Source organism: Melanostigma gelatinosum (assembly GCF_949748355.1).
Source record: "Melanostigma gelatinosum genome assembly, chromosome: 21".
NCBI classification, from domain to species: Eukaryota; Metazoa; Chordata; class Actinopteri; order Perciformes; family Zoarcidae; genus Melanostigma; species Melanostigma gelatinosum.
This window is the reverse complement of record NC_136654.1, coordinates 1,244,794-1,263,970: the sequence shown is the minus strand read 5'-3', so window position 1 is coordinate 1,263,970 and position 19,177 is coordinate 1,244,794. Positions and strand designations below refer to the sequence as shown.

The 19,177-nt window shown below is 47.9% G+C and overlaps 1 protein-coding gene across 3 annotated transcripts; it reads right to left on the bottom strand.

Annotated features, from left to right (window-relative positions):
* Positions 1-673: 673 nt before the first annotated feature.
* abca5 (ATP-binding cassette, sub-family A (ABC1), member 5) lies at positions 674-18,737 on the bottom strand. Of its 3 annotated transcripts, none has more exons than XM_079293874.1 (38): positions 18,622-18,737; positions 17,535-17,704; positions 15,797-15,983; positions 15,501-15,674; positions 14,673-14,770; positions 14,290-14,516; positions 14,061-14,202; positions 13,496-13,684; positions 13,083-13,230; positions 12,723-12,900; positions 12,277-12,335; positions 11,682-11,968; positions 11,351-11,470; positions 11,058-11,196; positions 10,686-10,776; positions 10,279-10,418; positions 9,611-9,730; positions 9,319-9,520; positions 8,743-8,909; positions 8,347-8,474; positions 8,017-8,154; positions 7,829-7,942; positions 7,441-7,611; positions 7,238-7,351; positions 6,958-7,095; positions 6,607-6,675; positions 6,453-6,529; positions 6,186-6,303; positions 5,823-5,940; positions 5,622-5,713; positions 5,315-5,490; positions 5,044-5,119; positions 4,851-4,945; positions 4,248-4,367; positions 4,005-4,157; positions 3,661-3,740; positions 3,497-3,552; positions 674-3,369 (listed from the first exon to the last, which is right to left on the bottom strand). In XM_079293874.1, the coding sequence occupies exons 2-38, from the start codon at positions 17,655-17,657 to the stop codon at positions 3,235-3,237; spliced, it is 4,959 nt and encodes a 1,652-aa protein (XP_079150000.1). In that variant the 5' UTR covers positions 17,658-17,704; positions 18,622-18,737; the 3' UTR covers positions 674-3,234. The 3 variants fall into 3 exon arrangements, with proteins under 3 accessions (XP_079150000.1, XP_079149999.1, XP_079149998.1); XM_079293873.1 differs by having other exon boundaries at positions 18,626-18,734; XM_079293872.1 differs by lacking the exon at positions 4,851-4,945 and having other exon boundaries at positions 3,230-3,369; positions 18,626-18,734.
* Positions 18,738-19,177: the final 440 nt, after the last annotated feature.

The window sequence follows — 19,177 nt, the reverse complement described above, 5'->3', positions numbered from 1 at the left end:
AAGTACATGTACTTAAGTTATGGTAGTAAACTACAATTTTAGGTACCTGTAATTTACGTGAGTATTTCCATTTCAGGCTTCTACTCAAATATTGTATTTTTTCTAACTCAAAACATTTATTTGATGGCTTAGTTAATTTGCACATTATCGTTACAAAATATGAATCAATGTATAAAGTACGATGGATCATTATAAGTTAACCAGCAGTGAATAAAGTAAATAAAATACCTTTACAGTCTATGCAACACATGCATCGATAATTATAATCCAGTATTGTAACATAAATTATTCTCAAATGGGTTATTCTGCATAATGAGTACTTTTAACGCATGTTTTGAAGCTAATATCTTTGTACTCTTAAGTGAGATTTTGAATGCAGGACTTTTACTTTTTAACAGACTATTTATAACAGATCTTAATTCTTCCACCACTGGTTTTCACTTCAACTTGTGTTGCATTCTTGTATTTTATTCATGATAATCTTCTGTAGCTGTTACATGTGGTTCAAACATCTCAATGCTTCATGGAGTTCCAGGTGTTGTGTTGTCCGTTACGTTACGTTATCCGTTACATGCTACATCACTCTCACCAGGAGCAGCCAGGCTGGTCAGATCAGTATCTGGCTTTCTGATCAGGCCATTCAAATAAAAAGGGCAAAAACAACATTTGGGATTAACATTTATTCATTAAAAGGTCGTGTAGAGACCAGAGTTCATTAGTGTCCATCCAGACATAGATACAGCACACAGCTCAACCAGTCTTTAAAAAACAAAATCAGTGCACGGATAATCTTACAAAGATTGCATAATATAAACAAAGGATATAAAAGTTCCCAGAAATAGTGCAAATGTTACCACCACCAGGAAAACGAATTGAAACCTGCTCTACTTTCAGATGCTGCTCGTCCACAGAGCAGCTTTCTGCACCAGAAATAAACTCGCCGAAGAGAAGTGCAAAGAAAGCAGTTTGGTGTTTGGGTGGCTCCATGTTACTGAAACACACAAATGTTTCAAGAACGTTTGCTTTTGTGAACAAAGTACCAAACATTGCACGTTAGGAAAGCAAACATAAAATAAATACATATATATATATATATATTTATATATAGAGAGAGTAAATATGACGTCCACGTTTAACTTAATGCAGAGCTAGTGTTTTATTTTGTCCCATTAGAACGGGAACAAGGCTACAAGTGTGCAAAAAAAGAAAAGACGACAGCATTTAAATAAAGTTTCCACATTTGAAAGGTCATTATTTACCTGCCGGTGCATAAACCTCAGCAATAAACTTCTGCAGTTAAATGTATTTGATTCTTTAGTGGATGTAATGTGCTCTCATGTTTGGAAAGTCAATCGGCTTCAGACTCAAAATGCATCAAAAGAAAAACGGATAATTCATAAATCATCTTCAGTTATTGATGACAAAGCAGGTTTAAAAACAGCAAATAAAATCTGGGAGAGAAACACATGAAAGTAGCTCCTCCCACACACCTCGTCGGATCATTTATTCAAATCAGCATAAATATCAAACAAGCTCTTTAAAATGAACCTTCTGCTTCTGTGACAAGGAGACCAACTCACAAAACAAACAGCAGCTGATATTCTGTCTGACAGGTGGACAAAACCAACACACCCGGCAACAAACGCTTCTCTGGTTTAGCTTTGCATCAGATCAAGTGTTGCTGTTATTTTGTCCACCAGCCGTACGGATTGTGCTGCTTCGTTAGAGACAAAACTCACCGCTCAGGTCCATTCATGATCACTAAATAAAACCGACAAATCACAGACTTCTCCCGTCTGTCCAACAAAGCATCTTAAATTCCCTTTAAATCGATCGTCCTCTCACCTGAACGTCATGAAAACAAAATGACAATTTATCGGTTTGCTGACAGGTAAACAGGTAACAACGCACCTGCTTGCACAAATTGGAGATTATGTAAATATAGCCGCAGCTACTCAGAGTATATACACACACACACACACACACACACTAAACAGGCTAGGTAGAGTTAACAAACACAGCTGCGTGATTAAAAGTGGCACCAAAGTGAAGCTGCTGAGCAACAGACCCTCCTCTCCCCGGAGGCCCAGACCGACATTCAAAACCTCTTTGAAACGTCTCCATCAAAGCGGGCTGAGAGACGACAAATCACAAGCTGGAGCTCCACCTCCCCGCGTTGGAGGGGATCGGCCCCGGCTAACGCCCGGCGAGGGCGGCGTGCTACATGGACCGGTACACTACGGCCCCAAAGACACGGCTTCTGGCCCAAAGATAGATCTGCAGAGATCAGCCACACAACCCGCACCCCAACATCCGTCTGCCACGTTTCTACAACAGTCGACGTGGCCGTGAGCGTGCGTGCAGAAACACTCGGCCTGATGTCAACGTGGGTCTGGACGTTGAGAAGTGCATGCTGGTGTTAAAGGAAGTCTGTGGAGAGCATCTCGTCTCTCGTGTTTCACGCTCCACATATAGAATAACACGACGATGCAAACTATCTGTGCACATGCTACCGACACCAAAGAAACTCAAGAGAAGGGCTCAGGTTGTGTGTGAGCAGGTGAGCAGGTGAGCAGGTGAGGAGGTGAGGAGGTGAGCAGGTGAGCAGGTGAGGAGGTAAGCAGGTGAGCAGGTGAGGAGGTGAGGAGGTGAGCAGGTGAGGATGTGAGGAGGTGAGGAGGTGAGCAGGTGAGCAGGTGAGGATGTGAGGAGGTGAGCAGGTGAGCAGGTGAGCAGGTGAGCAGGTGAGGATGTGAGGAGGTGAGCAGGTGAGCGGTTCAGAGATGTGCTGCTTTGGTACGATCGTGGATGGATCTCAGTTCTGGTAAAAAACAGTTTCACAAACACAACAGACGAGCAAACGCACTTCCTGTAACGCCTCCCACGGAGGGGGAAGATTACAGAGCATAAATATCATATATTATTTATATTCTGTCCTTTCACCCTGTGAAGATAAAAAACACGGTTAGAAAGAGGAGGCCCCTCGGTCAGTGCGGTTCAGAAAACACGGAGCACCAGCGGACGAGGGGTTAAAACACGAGCCCCGAGCCCAAACGCACAGTCAGACCCAGTGGATGCGAGGCCCCTCCCCCACTCAGGTCCCATTCCTTTAAAGGGAGGTGGGCGTCGGTTTAGCGTGGAAGGGGGGGCGAGTGCTGGCGTGAGTCCTCGGGGTGCTCGAGTCCTGGCAGGTCTGGATCTGGTCGGTCCTGGTCTGCTGCCAGCCGGCTCCCTTCAGAGCTGGTGCACGACGCTCTCTGTGTGGTGGGCGGGGGCGTCCTGCCGCAGACGCTGCCACTGGAAGGTGGTGCTGAGGGAGCCCACCTCCTCCTCCCCCTGCTCCTGCTCCTTGGCGAACTCCATGAACACCTACAGGAGGAGGAGGAGGAGGAGGAGGAGGAGGAGGAGGGAGTGTGGGCAGCATAAGGACAACATAAGAATGAACATGAAGTTGAGATGTTGATGTGAAACTGTGGCGTATCTCTGAAGCACACACCTGCTCTAAGGTCGACTGGGAGAAGTTGTACTCTTCAAAGTTGAAGGTTTGCTTGGCTGAAAATAAACAGAGATTCAGACGATGAATTAAAATGAGTGTGTGTGTGTGTGTGTGTGTGTGTGTGTGTGTGTGTGTGTGTGTGTGTGTGTGTGTGTGAGACTCACCTCTCTCTAACTGAGAGAAAGACTTGGACAGGGACTTCACGTCCTCCATGGGGATCTTGTAAACCATCAGAGTAGCAAAGCTGGAAACAAAGCATCAGCAGATACACGTACGCATGAACAGGAAGTTCTGGTTCTGTGTTTCTGTTCATTCACTGGTTTTATTTTATTACAGTTTGTTTTAACTGTTTTTACTATGTACTGGCTCTGTGGCACTCTGAGATTTTTTAAAAATGAAAAGTGCGTTACAAATAAAATGCATCATCATCATCATCAGCCTGTGTGTGTTGCTCTGGACTCAGCTGCCTTTCCTCCTCACGGACTCGTTCAGCGGGCTCAGGTCTCACCTCTCCTGCCGGGCGGCGTGCGGAAAGATTCGGAGGATCTCTTTGTGCAGCAGCGCCACCTGCTGGAGCCCCGTCAGCTCCTCCCTGAGCTTCACCTCCAGACTGTAACCTCGCCCGTATTTCCCTTTCAGATGTTGGATGGAGCCGATGCATCTGACGGAGGAAAGACAACAGACGGAGGTTGAAGCGGCGCAGAGGTCTGTTCTCTCAGAGTCAGAGCGCCACGCGGCCGCGAGCGCTCACCTCAGCTCGCCCGACACCAGGATGGCGACGCGGTCGCAGACGGCCTCGGCCTCCTCCATGTAGTGCGTGGTGAGGACGGCTCCCCGCTGGCGGCTCTTGAAAGCGGCGCGTATGGCTCTCCTACACAGAGAAGACACGCAGGTCAGACGCCTCCACGGCTGCGTGACCGAGCTCATCGCAGATCAACGAATACATCAAACAATGAATGAATATCAAGTCTAACGAGCGAGTCGCTGCACAAGATCATCGACGCAAAACACATGAAAGCTCTTCACTGAGCGGACGAGCTGCACTTCAGCACACGTTCTCTCTGCAGCTCAGCAATGAAAGAAGAGAAGCTGGAGCAGAAAAGGACAGAATGAACCGTACGGTCTTCTTCTCATTGTGATGTATTTTGTCTAATTTGGAGACTTCAGAAGTTTCTGTCAAAATAACAAACGGATTTTCTGATTCGTACAAAGAACTTCTGAATGAATTGAAATGTATTTATTTGTCTTTTTTGTCATTTTATTGTGTTTTGACTGCGGCTTTCTCTGATGAAATAAAGTTTTCCAAGTTTCAGTACAAAACAGAAATGACAGATTGAAATGCATCTGGTCTCACCACATGCGCTGTTTGGACTTGGGGTCCATCCCTGCAGACGGCTCGTCCAGTAAGACGATCTGAGGATTCCCGATCATGCTCAAGGCGAAGCACAACTGAAACAAACAGACATGCAGTGTTCAGTCCAGCGCTCGGTGCACGCGCCTCCTTCTGGAGCGGCTCGGTGCCGTCACAACGATGAACATCTTCTCACCTTCCTCTTGATTCCAGCTGACAGGGTCTTGGCTTGTTTGTTCAAGTGGTCCTTCAGCTCCAGAGCGTTCACCACACTGAGGAGAGTCACACGCTGCGTCAGTATTCCTGCATCCTCAGCAGCAAGCTGTCCTCTCTACAGACGCTGTGATCAACCAGCTTATCTGATCGTTCCTGCTGCCTCGAGTCGGTGAAGCAATGAAATGCTACAACTGCTGAATTTAAAAAACACCTTTCGAGGTTAAAAAGCTCGTCGGCTGAAGGAGGCTCACCGCTTGATGATGCCCGGGACGTCCTCTCCCTTCAGGCCCTTGATGGCGGCGTAGATCTCCAGGTGTTCGTGCAGAGTGATCCGGGGCCACAGAGGGTTCACCTGAGGACAGTAGCCCACGTGCTGCAGAGGATTGTCCACCGGACGCAACTCTGTGCTGTAGTCGCCCATCAGGATCTGAAGGAAGCAGAACAGACGTCAGTGGGCTGGTGGCGTCACAGCCGTGCGTGTCAGAAGTCTTAAATGGGGACGAGGACCTAAAAGCCCACAGTGGAGACGAGGAGGCTTCGGCGTTGTGTGCCGTGTACCTGGCCGGCAGTGGGGTCGGTGTCACCTGACAACATGTGCATGATGGTGCTCTTTCCTGCTCCGTTGGGGCCCAACAGTCCAAGAACTTCACCTGAAGTTAGAAACAGCAGTTTGAATGGAAGACTACGGCTGAAGTCCAAACCGTGTGGAGACAAAGGAATGAAAGCGTGAGCGCTCTGCACACGAAGGAGTCGACACACCTTTCCGAACGCAGAAGGAGACGTTCTTTGCGGCCACTTTCCTCGTCTTGTTGAGAGAGAAACCTTCTCGTCTGCCTTTGTACTGCTTCCTCAGGTTACTCACAACCACCGCTGGTTTCTGAATATCACAGTGAAGAGACAACATCAACACCTTTGAATGGCTCCTGATCAGAAATGTACCACGGATAAAAATTAATCGTGCAAATTCAGGTCTTTAAGCTCAGGCAAAAACTCTGAACACTCAACATCTTGTGCACAATTCATATTTAGTGACCTAGGTGTGAAAGCAGACCCTCCCAATACCCTGCTGCACTCCAGGTCTGGATGACAGCTGAAGAAGTAGGAGATCAGATGTTTCCTCACCTCTTCACAGGACTGGCAGGTGAGCGCCTCCTTCACTCGGGCCTTCTCCATCCTCACATCCTCATCCTCCTTCAGCCCTTCTTCTGGGTTCTTCTCCACTTTGGGCTTCGACGACATCCTGGAAATGTAAAAGAATCTTCCGTCATCATGACACGAGTCTCAGTTCAGACCAAGAAGCTTGCACTGTTCATCACTTGTCTCAAATAAAAGAGAACTGTACTGAGGCAGTGTGTGCTGCTGAGTTATGAGCCGCCATGTGACGGCTACCTGCTGACTGTCCTCCCTCCGTAACGGAGCTCGAGCCACCGAAGCAGGAAAAGCAGCAGGATGCACTGGAGATACGGCTAAACACACAAACACACGCGCAGTGTTACGGCTGAACATTCACTGAACGTAGAGATGATTCACGTTGAACACTTACTGCTATAATAGCGATGAGAAGGTTCTTCCACAGGAAGTTCTCCTCGTACAGAGAGGGGAGGAAGGTGGCCTGTAAGCGGAGAACACATCAGTGAGGCGGCTCCAGAGGCAGAACAAGCAGCTGATGCTTTTATATGGGAGAGCTGATGAGAGCCGGAGGGGGAGGGGCTTCATCATTCAGTATGTGCAGCCAGAACACAGACAAAGAGCTAAAAGGCTCAAATGTTTCTGTTCATTCAACGTGGTTTCATTACTTCTTCATCGTGTCGTCTAAAATGGACCTTCGTGCAGATTGAACACAAAAAGGTCGACCACTGAACGCACCGCCTGGTCGAGCGGGTCGAGCTCCTACCTTGGTGATACAGTTGAGGCAGCCCATGAGAGGATACAGAGGGTTGAGGAAACACAAGACGTTGTGCAGGTTCCGGGTCAGTCCAGGGTTGTCGTTCACAAATGACAACTGAACCAGCGAGGCCGACACCACGCACACCTGAGGAGGCAAAACAATAAGCCCATTTACATTCACATCAGTTACTGTGATCACACACTTCATGATGTCAGGAACACATTTTATCCTGCCGTTTGACATTTTGGAAAGTAGTTCCACCCGTATTTAAAATGCGCAGCCTCACCATCATGGAGATGACCGAGAAGAAATCCCTGTTGCTCTGGACTCGAGCGAAGCCAAAAGAAAACACGTAAGTGAAGAGAATCACGGCCGGACCAAAGCCGACGGTACACAGGACCTACGAGAGGGCAGAGGACGAGTCGATGTCAGGGCTCGTGTTCTGCGTGAACATTACGAGCGTGTCTCCCAGTGAACGGCAGCACGGACCACAGAGGTGAGGTTGCTGGAGGTGAGCAGGTTTCCGGTGTGGAAGGAGAAGAGGACGACGGTCATGGAGGAGAGGATGAGGTAGTAGAAGGGGATGTCCACAGCTGCCTGGCCGCACCAGTAGGCCGACGGCACCAGACCCGAGACACGTAGTGTTGAGCGACACTTGATCTGAAGGAGCAAAAAAACAAAAGGGTAATATACACGTGGATGGAAATATATGCCGATCTGTCCGACTTCTACAGTATTATCGAATTAAGTGCAAACTATCGTTACAAATCCAAAGTTTACCACCAAAACACTCGAGAGGGATGAACTGCATGTATGTTTTGCTTTTGGGTGAACTGTCCCTTTAAGGAATAAGGTATGAAAGACAGGAAGTGATCACCTCTCTGTCTCGAGTGTGGTCCATTGCGAAATACGCAGGCATTCCAGCTGCCAGCATTCCCAGGACGATGGCCTCGATGTACACCAGAGCGTAGGACGTCGCATCTGGCATTTGCTGAGGGAAACATTTCATACCTTCAAATGACTGAAGCAGGACAGATGAGATCTGTGTCATCCTCAAATACCCACGTAATCAAACGGTTTGGTCCAGGTTCGGATCTGTCCGGTACCGTTCAGTCCTCTTAGAAGAGCGTTGCTCAGTATATTGACCGCCATCGGCAAGGAGTGAACCGTGGTGCTGTTGAACGCAACACTGTATTTGAAACCCTGTTGACGAACAGAAGAGAAAGAGTCAGAGAGAGTCCGCTCCGTCTGAAGATCAGCAGCTCTCAGACCGCCCTTCATCTGGAACACGACCGCCACATTCACTGCAGGTGCTGCAGGAGAGGCGAGCCACATCTGGTGCCTCATCAAACATCTGGAATCAAAACAACATTCAATCTGTCCAACAGCGGCGACCTTGCTGGATCCTGTGACGTTGATGGCGGCGCTGTGGGGCGCGGCGGCCATGTAGTCGCTCTGCTTCATCATCTCCACCTCGATGTCCTGAGACTGCAGGTTGTGAATGAAGTCTGAAATATCAGATCCTGTCGGCACAAGAAAGAAGACACAACTAACCCACGTGCAAGAACACGGCACAGTGCAGGAAGAGAGGCACCCACGGGACAGTTCTTATGGACTGTGGTTCCAGGTGTGATTGAACAGCTGTACAGCGGTCAGCATCCCATCACAACATTCACAGCAGGCAGCTTCCCAACAGACAGAAGCTCTGAGGCCTCATTGAGGACATCTTAGAACAAAACCTCAACCCGTGAGCTCGTTTCCTCTGAGATCAAACGCCTCCAGCAGACTCACCTGAGGAGTTCTGAACCAGGAGGCTGGTGGCGTATCGCTGCTGCACCTGGTTCCTTTTCAGGAGGTAAATGGGCAGAAACTGACGGTCTGGGGAGTGAATCCGGATGTTTCCTGTGGCCAGAGACAGGACGAGCACAGCGGCAACAAATACCAGGAACAGGGCCAGCCTGCAGGAGGAGGGAGGAGGGAGGAGGGAGGAGGGAGGAGGGAGGAGGGAGGAGACGGATCAGAGAGACGGACAAACAACAGGATGTTTTGCACATGCTGCCGATTACAGTTCTTAGAAAGCAAATCACCAGGTCAGCCAAGAAAACTTTAAATCTCGTTACGTGATTCAGAAGTTCATGTTGTCAAATGAAATATCAGCAAACATTGGTTAGAGTCTTGCTCTTTAATTAACAATGATAAAAATATTTAGCTTTTTGATTCATCAAAGTGTATCTGCATGAGCTACAGATGTGTGAACATTGAGAGCTGCTCTGTGGCTGAAGGGGTCGATATTCATGTTCAGGATCTCCGTCCCGAATGAGCGAGCTGAAGCTCGTTTTCAGATGACGGTTGTCTCTGAACACTCACGTGTAAATGAAGGCCTTCCTCTCCCTGCGCATGTTGAGCATGTGCAGCCAGGCCACGGCGCTGAACTGCTGCCGCCACAGAGCGTGACCCGACACCACGTCCGACTTGCTGTCTGAGAACGCCAGCAGCCGCTGGTCTGTGTCGTCCACGGAGGCGTTGTCGCATTCTTCCTCCGCCTGCTCCCGATTGAACACACTGTAGTCTGAGACAAACGGGCGGACAGGCTCATGTGGACGGCCCTTTCATTGAGTCAGGAAGTAGTTTGGGAACGCCGCTTTGGTGACACACTCACCAGCTTGGTCCACTTCAGCCTCCGCCTCCAAGCGGAGAAAGACGTCCTCCAGCGTGGTCATTGAAACGCCGTAGTTGATGATTCCCAGATCGGGTTGACGGTCGAGCTCTGAGAACAAGCCTGTGAGAAACAGACGAATCAGCACCGTGTGCAGCGCCGCTCCACTGCGACGCTCAGCGCAGAGTCACACGTGAGCTCAGTCATTGTTTTCAGCATTTGACTGGAGAGGATTTCATAGACGTAAGAAGACAGCAGAGGGAACTAGGTCAGCTTAAGAAGTAACTTGAAGGGATGTTTGGATGTGGGCTTGTATGAGGTGCTGCTCTTAGTCAGCGTATGACGACAGTGGAAGGCGGTCGGCACGCCCCCACTTTAAAGACAGACGGGAGAACCAGTACGGGAGCAAAGCAATGCACTGAACGCTCATCAGCAGTTGAAGTGGACGCTTTAGTGAGAATGCTTTCGCCGCTCCAGCGTGCAGACTGACGGGACCTGAAGCCGTTGCCTATGCACAGTTACTTTACCTCACCAACCTGCATTGCTTAGCTTCTGTGCTGGTACTCCAGCTGTTTCCATCCACTGTGTAACACACCAACTGTTGATAAGTACCTCATACAACCTCACTTACAAACATGAACTATCCCTTTAACTGGATCGTGTGGTCTGACCTGAAAATGTGTCCATGCTCTCAAAAGGCAGAGTGAACGTCAACTCTGCCTCGTGTTGTCCAGATAGCTTTGATTTGGGAACATGCTGGGTGACCAGCGACGAGATCTCTTCAGCTTCACAGCCCTCATTGACGGACATTCTGGGAGGGAAACAGAAAGCGAGTTAAATAGAGTCCTATTCTAGTTTAGACCACTTGTTAGGATGTACAAACCCTCAATCAGCAAAACACAGCATCAAGGATTGGTACATTGTGTCATACATGCATCAGGCTGCTTATAACACGGGCCACCGATGGGCCACTCGGGTTCAGATGTCCAAAGATGAGTCGCTGTTCTGTGACTTGCAGCAGTTTCCAACAGAGAGAGCTGAAGGAATGAACGACATGGTGGAGGTAAACTCTACTCGCCTGAGATGATATCCAACACCACACTTGACCTTCAGATACATAGAAGAGCCGACGCATTTCAGCTGTCCTTGAGAGATCACAGCTTTACGATCTGGAGAGAAACACAAAAACAGTTTAACAATCGCAACAAATCGATTCTTTTTGCAATAGAATCAGTTCTATCGCATCAGAAGAACGTAACGAGTCAGAACGGCTCTTTCCTTACACTACTGTGTGTAACACAGCTACAGCACGGTTGCAAAGAACAAACTTCTTCAATTAAAATGAATTTGGACTTTTAACTGGTAACAATGGCAAGAGTGAGAGTGCTCATTCATCACGGTTGTGTTGCCTGTGAATCAGTGCAGCTTAAGTCACAGAGACAGTTCACACCAGCAAGCAGGTCGGCCTCGTCCATGTAGTGCGTGCTGAGGACAGTGACTCTGCCGGCTCTGCGGCTCTTCAGCAGCGACCAGACCTGGTGCCTGGAGCAGGGGTCCATCCCGGCCGTGGGCTCGTCCAGGAGCAGGATCTGGCAGGAACAAACACGGCACAGACGGCTGAGAATGATGCGATCGTGCTGGGACCGGTGGCAGAGTGACCGATAACTCCAGGCATGTCAAAGCCTGTCCCGTCTGGGACCAGCAGACACACGGAAACAAAGCAAAGGGACTTCCCGCAGGTACCTTTGGATCCCCGAGAATGGCGATGCCCACAGAGAGTTTCCTCTTTTGGCCTGCGCTCAGATTTTTGGCCTGAGCGGTCATGATCTTCTCCAAGTCCAGATCCTTCAGCACTTTGGAAACCTATTCGAAAGAATCAAAATCACCTGTCAGTTTCTAGAATCAACAGTGCATCTCGTCACCCGCATGCTAAATTTTGGAATCAGCCATCTACGATTAAAAATGGTCAAATTGATACTCGGATGACGTGCGCTCATGCTCGTTCAGACAAAACATTTGACGAAATAGGCCTTGAAACAAAACTACGACGGATCAGATGCCGTTCGAGCGTCACCTCGGCGTCGATGTCCGAGGGCGGGATCCCTTTGATGGCGGCAAATATCCTGAGGTGCTCCTCCACGGTGAGCACGTCAAAGATGATGTTGAACTGGGGGCAGATTCCCACCAGCTGCTTCATGTCCGACCCGTCTGCGATCTCTGCTACGGGGGAGCCGTAGATGGTGGCCGAGCCGCCGGTGGGCGGGCAGATGCCACACAGGATGTTCATGAGGGTGGACTTTCCAGCGCCGCTGTGTCCCAGCAGAGCCGTGATCTGGCCCTCATAGATGTCAAAGGTCAGGCCTGAAGGAAGAAAGAGAAGGACGGCGTCATCAGAGCGGACACGCAGAAGAGCTGAACAACATGTAGCTCAAGCATCGAGTCATTGGACGCCATTAACAGGCCACCAAAGGAAACGGGCCGTTACCTTTAAGTTAAATTACAGATTACACAACTAAACACAGGTCGTCTACTGTTCACTGCTGAAAGGTTACAGAGTAGACCTTCAACTGGACACACTGAAGTGGACCTGACTCTGTGAGAACTGGTGCACATCACAACATCAGCTGCTCAGTGAGAAGCCTCTGAAGGTGGAGATGTTCAGCACCCACCTCTCAGAGCCTCCACCACGTTGTCCTTCTCTTTGTACACTTTCTGGATGTTGGTGATGCTGCCGGAGAAGGAGCAAACACAGAATCAGTGTCAGCTCTCAGGTTACAGGCCGGTCCCACCGGCTCTGCTCAGTGGAGCCGTGGAGAACAGCCCGGCTGCATGTTTAACTGAGACACCGATTCCACCAGAAACTCTCAAAGCCTCCATTTCTCTCCTCCTGCTTCAGTGTCTTCCTCTCAATGGACATTTTAGATATTTTGTGTTAAAACCTTTTGTGTTAAAAGTGAAATGACGGAAACCACAAAAGCATCCTCAATAAAAAAAGCATTTCATCAGAAGCTGTGGTAACCCATCAGCTGTTTAACAGGCTGCATTCCCAAGAAGTCCTTATTGCAACAGAAATATGCATCCGACTGAAGTTCACTGTGACAGCTCAGCGTTTTACCGGATGGCCTCTTTCCCTCTGAACTCGGGGGAAACCGGCTCGACAGACTCGTTGCCACCAGGAGCTCCTTTCACCTCTGCGTCGTACACCGAGCTCACTTCCACGTAGCGCTTTCTGCGCTTGGACCAATAGGATGGCTTCAGGAAGTACACCAAGGACCTCCTCATTCCAAACTCACCTGCATTTCAGACAAAATGTCATCGTTAACACGACAACAGCGATAGCTTCAGACGAACCTGAAGTGATCCACAGGGAAACTTGGCTCATGCAGAACTGATACGACTATTCGCATTAAAGCGGATTTAATTAGTTGTGACTTATATTGAGCTATACTGTGTGTGTGTGTGTGTGTGTACTTACCAGGCAGTACCTGGTCCAGGTAGATCGCCAACAGAAGGTAGAGGATGCAGTCCACAACCAGCATGAGCAGGGGCACGTAAAGAGGATGAGGCCCGTTGGCCAGCGAGGAAAACACGGCACCATCTCCCTGGGCCTCCAGGTACACCACCTAACGTAAGAACACACCTCATTCACACGTGTGTTCTCTTTGGCTACCTGCATGGCTCCCTGTGGATTATTACTTCTGTTTATATGCAACACCAACATTAGAAGCACCTGTGGTCAAAAGACAGGATGCTAATGCTAACATCGCGTGACTGATTCTTATAGGACGGTGGCTGGATACGAACCCTGCTGAAGGCAAAGCATCATGGGAGGGGAAAAATACCAACAGCAGTATGCTGGACGTGGAGCATTTGAAGGAGATTTTTCACCTGTGCGATCCCGATTGAGAAGGCGCTGGGGGAGAGCAGGCAGAGGAGCCAGACCAGCGGCTGTGGGAAGTCCTTGATCAGCACGGTGAACAGCGACAGGCAGCCGAACACCACCGTCAGCATGGAGCCCACTGTGCTGGCAAACTTGGGCTTCTTAAATAACGGAGTCAGCATGAAGGAGAAAAAGATCTGTGGAGCGAGAGACGAGCGAGAGTGGGCAGAGGGAGGAGGAGGGAAGAGAAGCAGAATGATCAGGACTCCAAGCAGCAATGCTGTTGTACCGAGAGCACAAAATGCCTGGTTTAGAGGCTGCACTGGGGGAAATATTATTATTATTATAATATACACATTTACAACACGTTGGGAAGAGATCCCCTTCCAACAGTCGTGCCTGTAAAGCTGCTCTATTATTATTGCTCTTTCCATGGTAATCACTTGAAACCCTCGCATGTCACTGGATATTAAGCAGTTCTTTTTAAGGACATTGGGACGATAAACATGCGTCGACGTGACACTTTACACAAAGCAACACGGGATTACTCTGCTCGATCACGGCTCTACTCACCGATGATATTCCATAGAGGAAGATGAGGAAGAAGACAACTAAGAAGTCACTGTTGGGGAACAGGGCCGTGTATGTAGCGATGATGGACATCAGGAAGGACATGGTCGTCACCAGAGCAGCATACAGGAGTCCCCATGACAACCTGTTGGACAACACAACACCTGAAGCACACACACGATCACACCGCTAAACTGTGAAACTACAGGGACTGAGCCCTCGTCTTCCTCACCAGAAAGAGGTGTCGTACAGCCCCATCATGGTCATGGTGTCTTTGAGGCGATGCTCCTTCTCAGCCGCCACATTGACGATGAGGAAGGTGACGAAGGGCGTGAAGGCCAGGACCAGGTAGATGGAGATGAGGGCGTGGGGGAACTTCTGCACCTCCACGGAGCCTGGCTGACCCATCATCACCACCTTCAGGTCCATCTCACTCCACACCGACCGCTTTGTCTGCATCTGTGCACAGCAGACGGACCATTAGCGCTGCGTTGACATTTTATGTGTCGTCGAAGGCGTTACCCCGAGCAACGCACGCGCTGCATCTTCATTTCCTCTTCCGGTGGGAGGGGGCTCACGCTGAAGAACATCGTGCTGATCTCCGGCTGGTCTCACCTGGATGATGGCTGCGTCGATCAGAGACTGGAGGCGGATGAAGCCAGAGTACCAGTAATTAGCTGCTCTGCAGTTCACCGAGCTGGTGAAACAGTTGGCTGGAGGAGAACAAGCACAATGGCAACAACATCAGGGCCGTGCATGCCAGATATATATTTTTATATACAATGCATTTCAACTTTAGCAGGCAATAACCTGGCTGGCTTTTCATCTTAATTTTGTAAAATGTTCTAAATAATAGGTTTGGCTTTTCCCTCATGGGGAATACGGTCTATGGAAGCCCTCAGACGGTTTTCCAGGATAATCTTTTTTTTCCAATCGTGAAAGCTGGTGAAAGAGTGTGGGCAGGTGATTCTTTGTCGGGATAATTTGATGTTTGTTGTTGTAGTGCTTTATTTGGCCACAAGAGGCTGAAGTGCACCAGGATTGCATGTTGTAAATAGGACTGAACTCAGTCATGTTGTCTTCCAGGCCTTTTCATTTACACATTATATGTACCTTGTGTTGAGAGAGCACGGGGAAATAAATTACTTTAAAAATCACCAGTCACAACTTTTGATTCCACAGATAAAAAAGAAGTTATTCAGAAAAATCGAACTGGCAACCTTTTCTTCACCTGGCAAACTTTTTGTTTTGTTTCAGAGATTTAAAAAAAAAAAGGAATTTAGAAACACAATACTGGCTAAATCTTCTTTCACCTGTCAGAACAGAACAAATGGCTCAACATCTGAAAAGAATGAAGGCGGTCTGAAAATGTTCTAAAAAAGGAAATTTTATACGTTTAAATAAAAGAAATCAAAATTGAAGAAAGTCCGAATTCGACGATACCAATAGACTCTGTGTAATCGCTGGGTAAGGGCAGCTGGTTGAACGGGAAGCGTAGCCGGTAAGACGTGGCAGAGCTGTCCATGAACACAACACCGACGTAGCTGGAGGGCTCGTACAGGCTGGCGTTCTCCAGGTCCTCCTCACTGGCAAACATCTCCAGACGATCCTGCATGTCTGAAAACACAAGGAGGGGAGGAAGGTGTCATGAACCAAGAGCAGTCTGTGCCAGTAACCTTCTGCTTCTCCTCCCTCAGTCACAGATCAACACGAGGAGGAGACGGATCTCAGGCACGTACGCATCCACTGGGCCACCTCCTCCATGATGTGGTTGGTGATGTTACTGATTGGCGTGTAGCCCAGGCCCTTCAAGAAGTGGTCGTCACGCTCCAGCTCCAAAGTGCCGATGCCTCCATAGTGGACGTGAGGATTCAGGGTGCTGATGAGTATCAGGAGACCCAGCAGTAGCAGAGGTAGGATCAGTTCCTGCAAAGACAGACACGGAGAGACGCTGATGAGAAAACCACCAATAGTTTTCCACAGTTCAGCCTTTGTCCAACCAAACACATAACGGATAGAAGAAATCTTCAAACGACGTCTCCAGCTAAACACAGTCGTCTCCAAGTCTGACATCATCCAGCTCTTCCCAGGCGAACAACACATTCACCATCATCCGTGTCCGTCCCATCATCTCCTTCCAGGCGGATTTGGTAACAAAGCGTGTGACCAAATGTGAGTGTTCTAACATGAATCTACCAGTAAATAGAGCACTTTGCTTCAAGGCTTTACAAATTATTATTTTATTTCACAGTCATGAGCTTCTAATACTGACTGTGTTCAGGGACTCTCATATCTAGTATCAAGACAAACGACAAGAGACATTCCTTCTCTTCCAATAAACAACATGCTGCAGCGTCGCCTTGAGAATCAGTCAGTTAAAACAAGACACAGGGAGCCGCTGGCATGTCAAGAGCGCATTAAAGAGCTTTCAACAAAGAACTACTTCAGAGCTTTGGTTGAGACAGTTCCACTGAGAAAACTTGATCAGAGAATCTTGTTCACCTGAGATTATCTGTGCACAATAGACTCAAAACCTCATTCAGGAAACACTGTCCTCACGCGCAGTTCCCACAGAACACCATAAAAAGATTCCTTTGATTAATTATAAATGAGCTGAAACAGCCAGCGACAAACAGTTGTCATCTCCGGTATGAAGTAAACTAGCCGTACTCATCGCACTGCAGCGTCGGACTTTCAGGAGGTCCCTCAGTGCTGCCTCGCCAAAGAGAGGTCGATGCACACAGCGACATTAAAAATGCATCAGCGCAAATACAAAATGCATGGTGTAACAAACAGGAGAATGTGAGGTAGAGGAAGAGGCACAAGCTCTCTTTCATCCAATTCCAAACTCTATACTGTCACAGTTTAGTGTTCCTGTATCAATGAAGGAGTACTCTACCCAGGGCAAGAGGTTTGATTCACTCGAGCAGCTACATTTGTGACAACATGAGCAGATTATGAGTCTCATTACGTGTAGCTGAGGTTTCCCTGGAATAACCACAGAGAGAGCGGACTCACAGATCCAGACATAATACTGCTAGCCTTGAGAGAAGGTATGTGGAGTCCAAGATAACACCACGGGCACAACAAACATCTCTTCCCTGCTGTCACGGGCACAACCGTCAACAGAAGTAAAAGTAACCGAGAACTGTGTTCCAATAAAAAGGTTTATGTATAAAGGCAAACCAGCAACGTAATAAAAGACAAATGAGTCAGGTTTTATGTTGTGAAAATATGAAATTCAGTATCGATCATTTACAAATGACCTGCACAAGCTGTTATACACACACACTACAAGCCCAGTTCTTCTCCATTTACTCTGCACGGCGTACGTCACTGCTCCACAGCGGCTCCAGGCTAAATATTAATAATAGTCTAAATATTGACTGAGCTACATGACATGTTGTGGGATATGAACTGTCAACCACTGCAAAGCAGAACAGGTTCATATCAGTCTGCTCCAATAAGACGCAGCACCTGAAGACTCTGTTGCTTGGTCCTCCATTTGATGAGCAGGTTCTTGTAGAGAAGACTTCTCGTTTGGTGCCAGACTCCAGCATCTCTTCTGTACATGGGTTGCATACTTCCAGCATTCCTCATCGGGATGACGTACGGACGAGAAGCCGTCTCCCTAATGCTGGCCTCAGCTGCACGTTTAAAGACATGAAAGGGAAATGAAAACCTTTCCATTTACTTGAGGCCTTTTTGTTTTATAATACAAGCTTCACAGAACAAATTAACACACACACACACACACCACCAAGGGTTTGATCAGCAAATGTCACCATTTCTGACTGTATCAAATGAACCATTTTCAACACAACTGCTTCAGAGCTATTCGGTGCTTCGGAAAGCTTTGCTTCCTCCATTAATAAAATCTAGAAAGCAATTAAAATATATCAATCTGGACTACAAGCAAGCAACTCATCTAGGAACTCCACAGTGGATTAAACGGTGCAGGCCTAACATACAGTATGTTGCTGTGGAATTATAGTTCATAGAGGAAGCTACACATTCAAATACCTTCACTGTCGCATGGATTATTTCTTCAGCAGTAATATAATCTTAGCACACGAGATAAACACATTGCATTTGCTGACAGCACTGGTGGGCATGTGTTGACTGTTGCAGTGTGCACTGCATTTAGTTCCTTCATTCTGCATGTCTGCCGAACAAAAGCAATGAACTCGATGAAACACTATATTTAAAACTGCTGTTACAGCACAGCACAGCTTTCCCCACCACCTCAGTGAGTCCTCCGCTCAGAGCAGCTCACTGGGGCTCCGGCTGGAACCACACACCCGGTAGGAACACGCGTGTGTGTGTGTGTGTGTGTGTGTTGGCAAGGCTTACGTTTCAGTGAGCTATTGAATTGTTCGTTTGAATTAGAGAAGCACCGTCTTTGTGCACGAGGCTGTGCGCAACATGAACGGACAGAAATCTATCGTTTGTTTGCATCACCTGAGCTAACGAAGGACTCAGGCTAGCAAGCTGCAGCAACACCGCCGATATCGACCGGAAAATATGCATATGCAACTGATAAAAAGGGAAGAATTGAACATACTCACGTATGAAATACATTAAGGCATATCTCTCCTCAATTTGTAGTTGAACGGCCTTACATTACAGAGGTTTTATGTCACGTAAACAACCCTGAAAACGAGCTCCCTTGTTTCCTACGTCGCTCTGGATTCTATTTCCTCCTGCCACAAAAAACAGCTGTGACGTTAACCAATCAGATCTGGTCTCTGGGTTCATGACAACGGTTTGCACCAATCACAATTGGACCAAATGCCTTTATTGTCGTATCACAAACAGAGCATCAATATGTCAACTGAACAAACACGGAAAATAAATAAATTAGATCAAATTTAAACATAAATGCACTGGCCCAAAGAAACAGCTGACTGCAAACAGCATGGGCATATTATTATCTGCACATGAGTGAAATAATAGTTGAAAAGTAACATGAAGTATCTTCTTAAACCTCTCTGGCCCACCTGTGTCGTCAACCTTTGTTAAAACACATCTAGAACTTCTATATTTGAAATTCTTGTAATCCTAAAGTCTCAAAGATCCAATATATTCAAATGTTTGCGGAAATGTGTGTACAATGATGA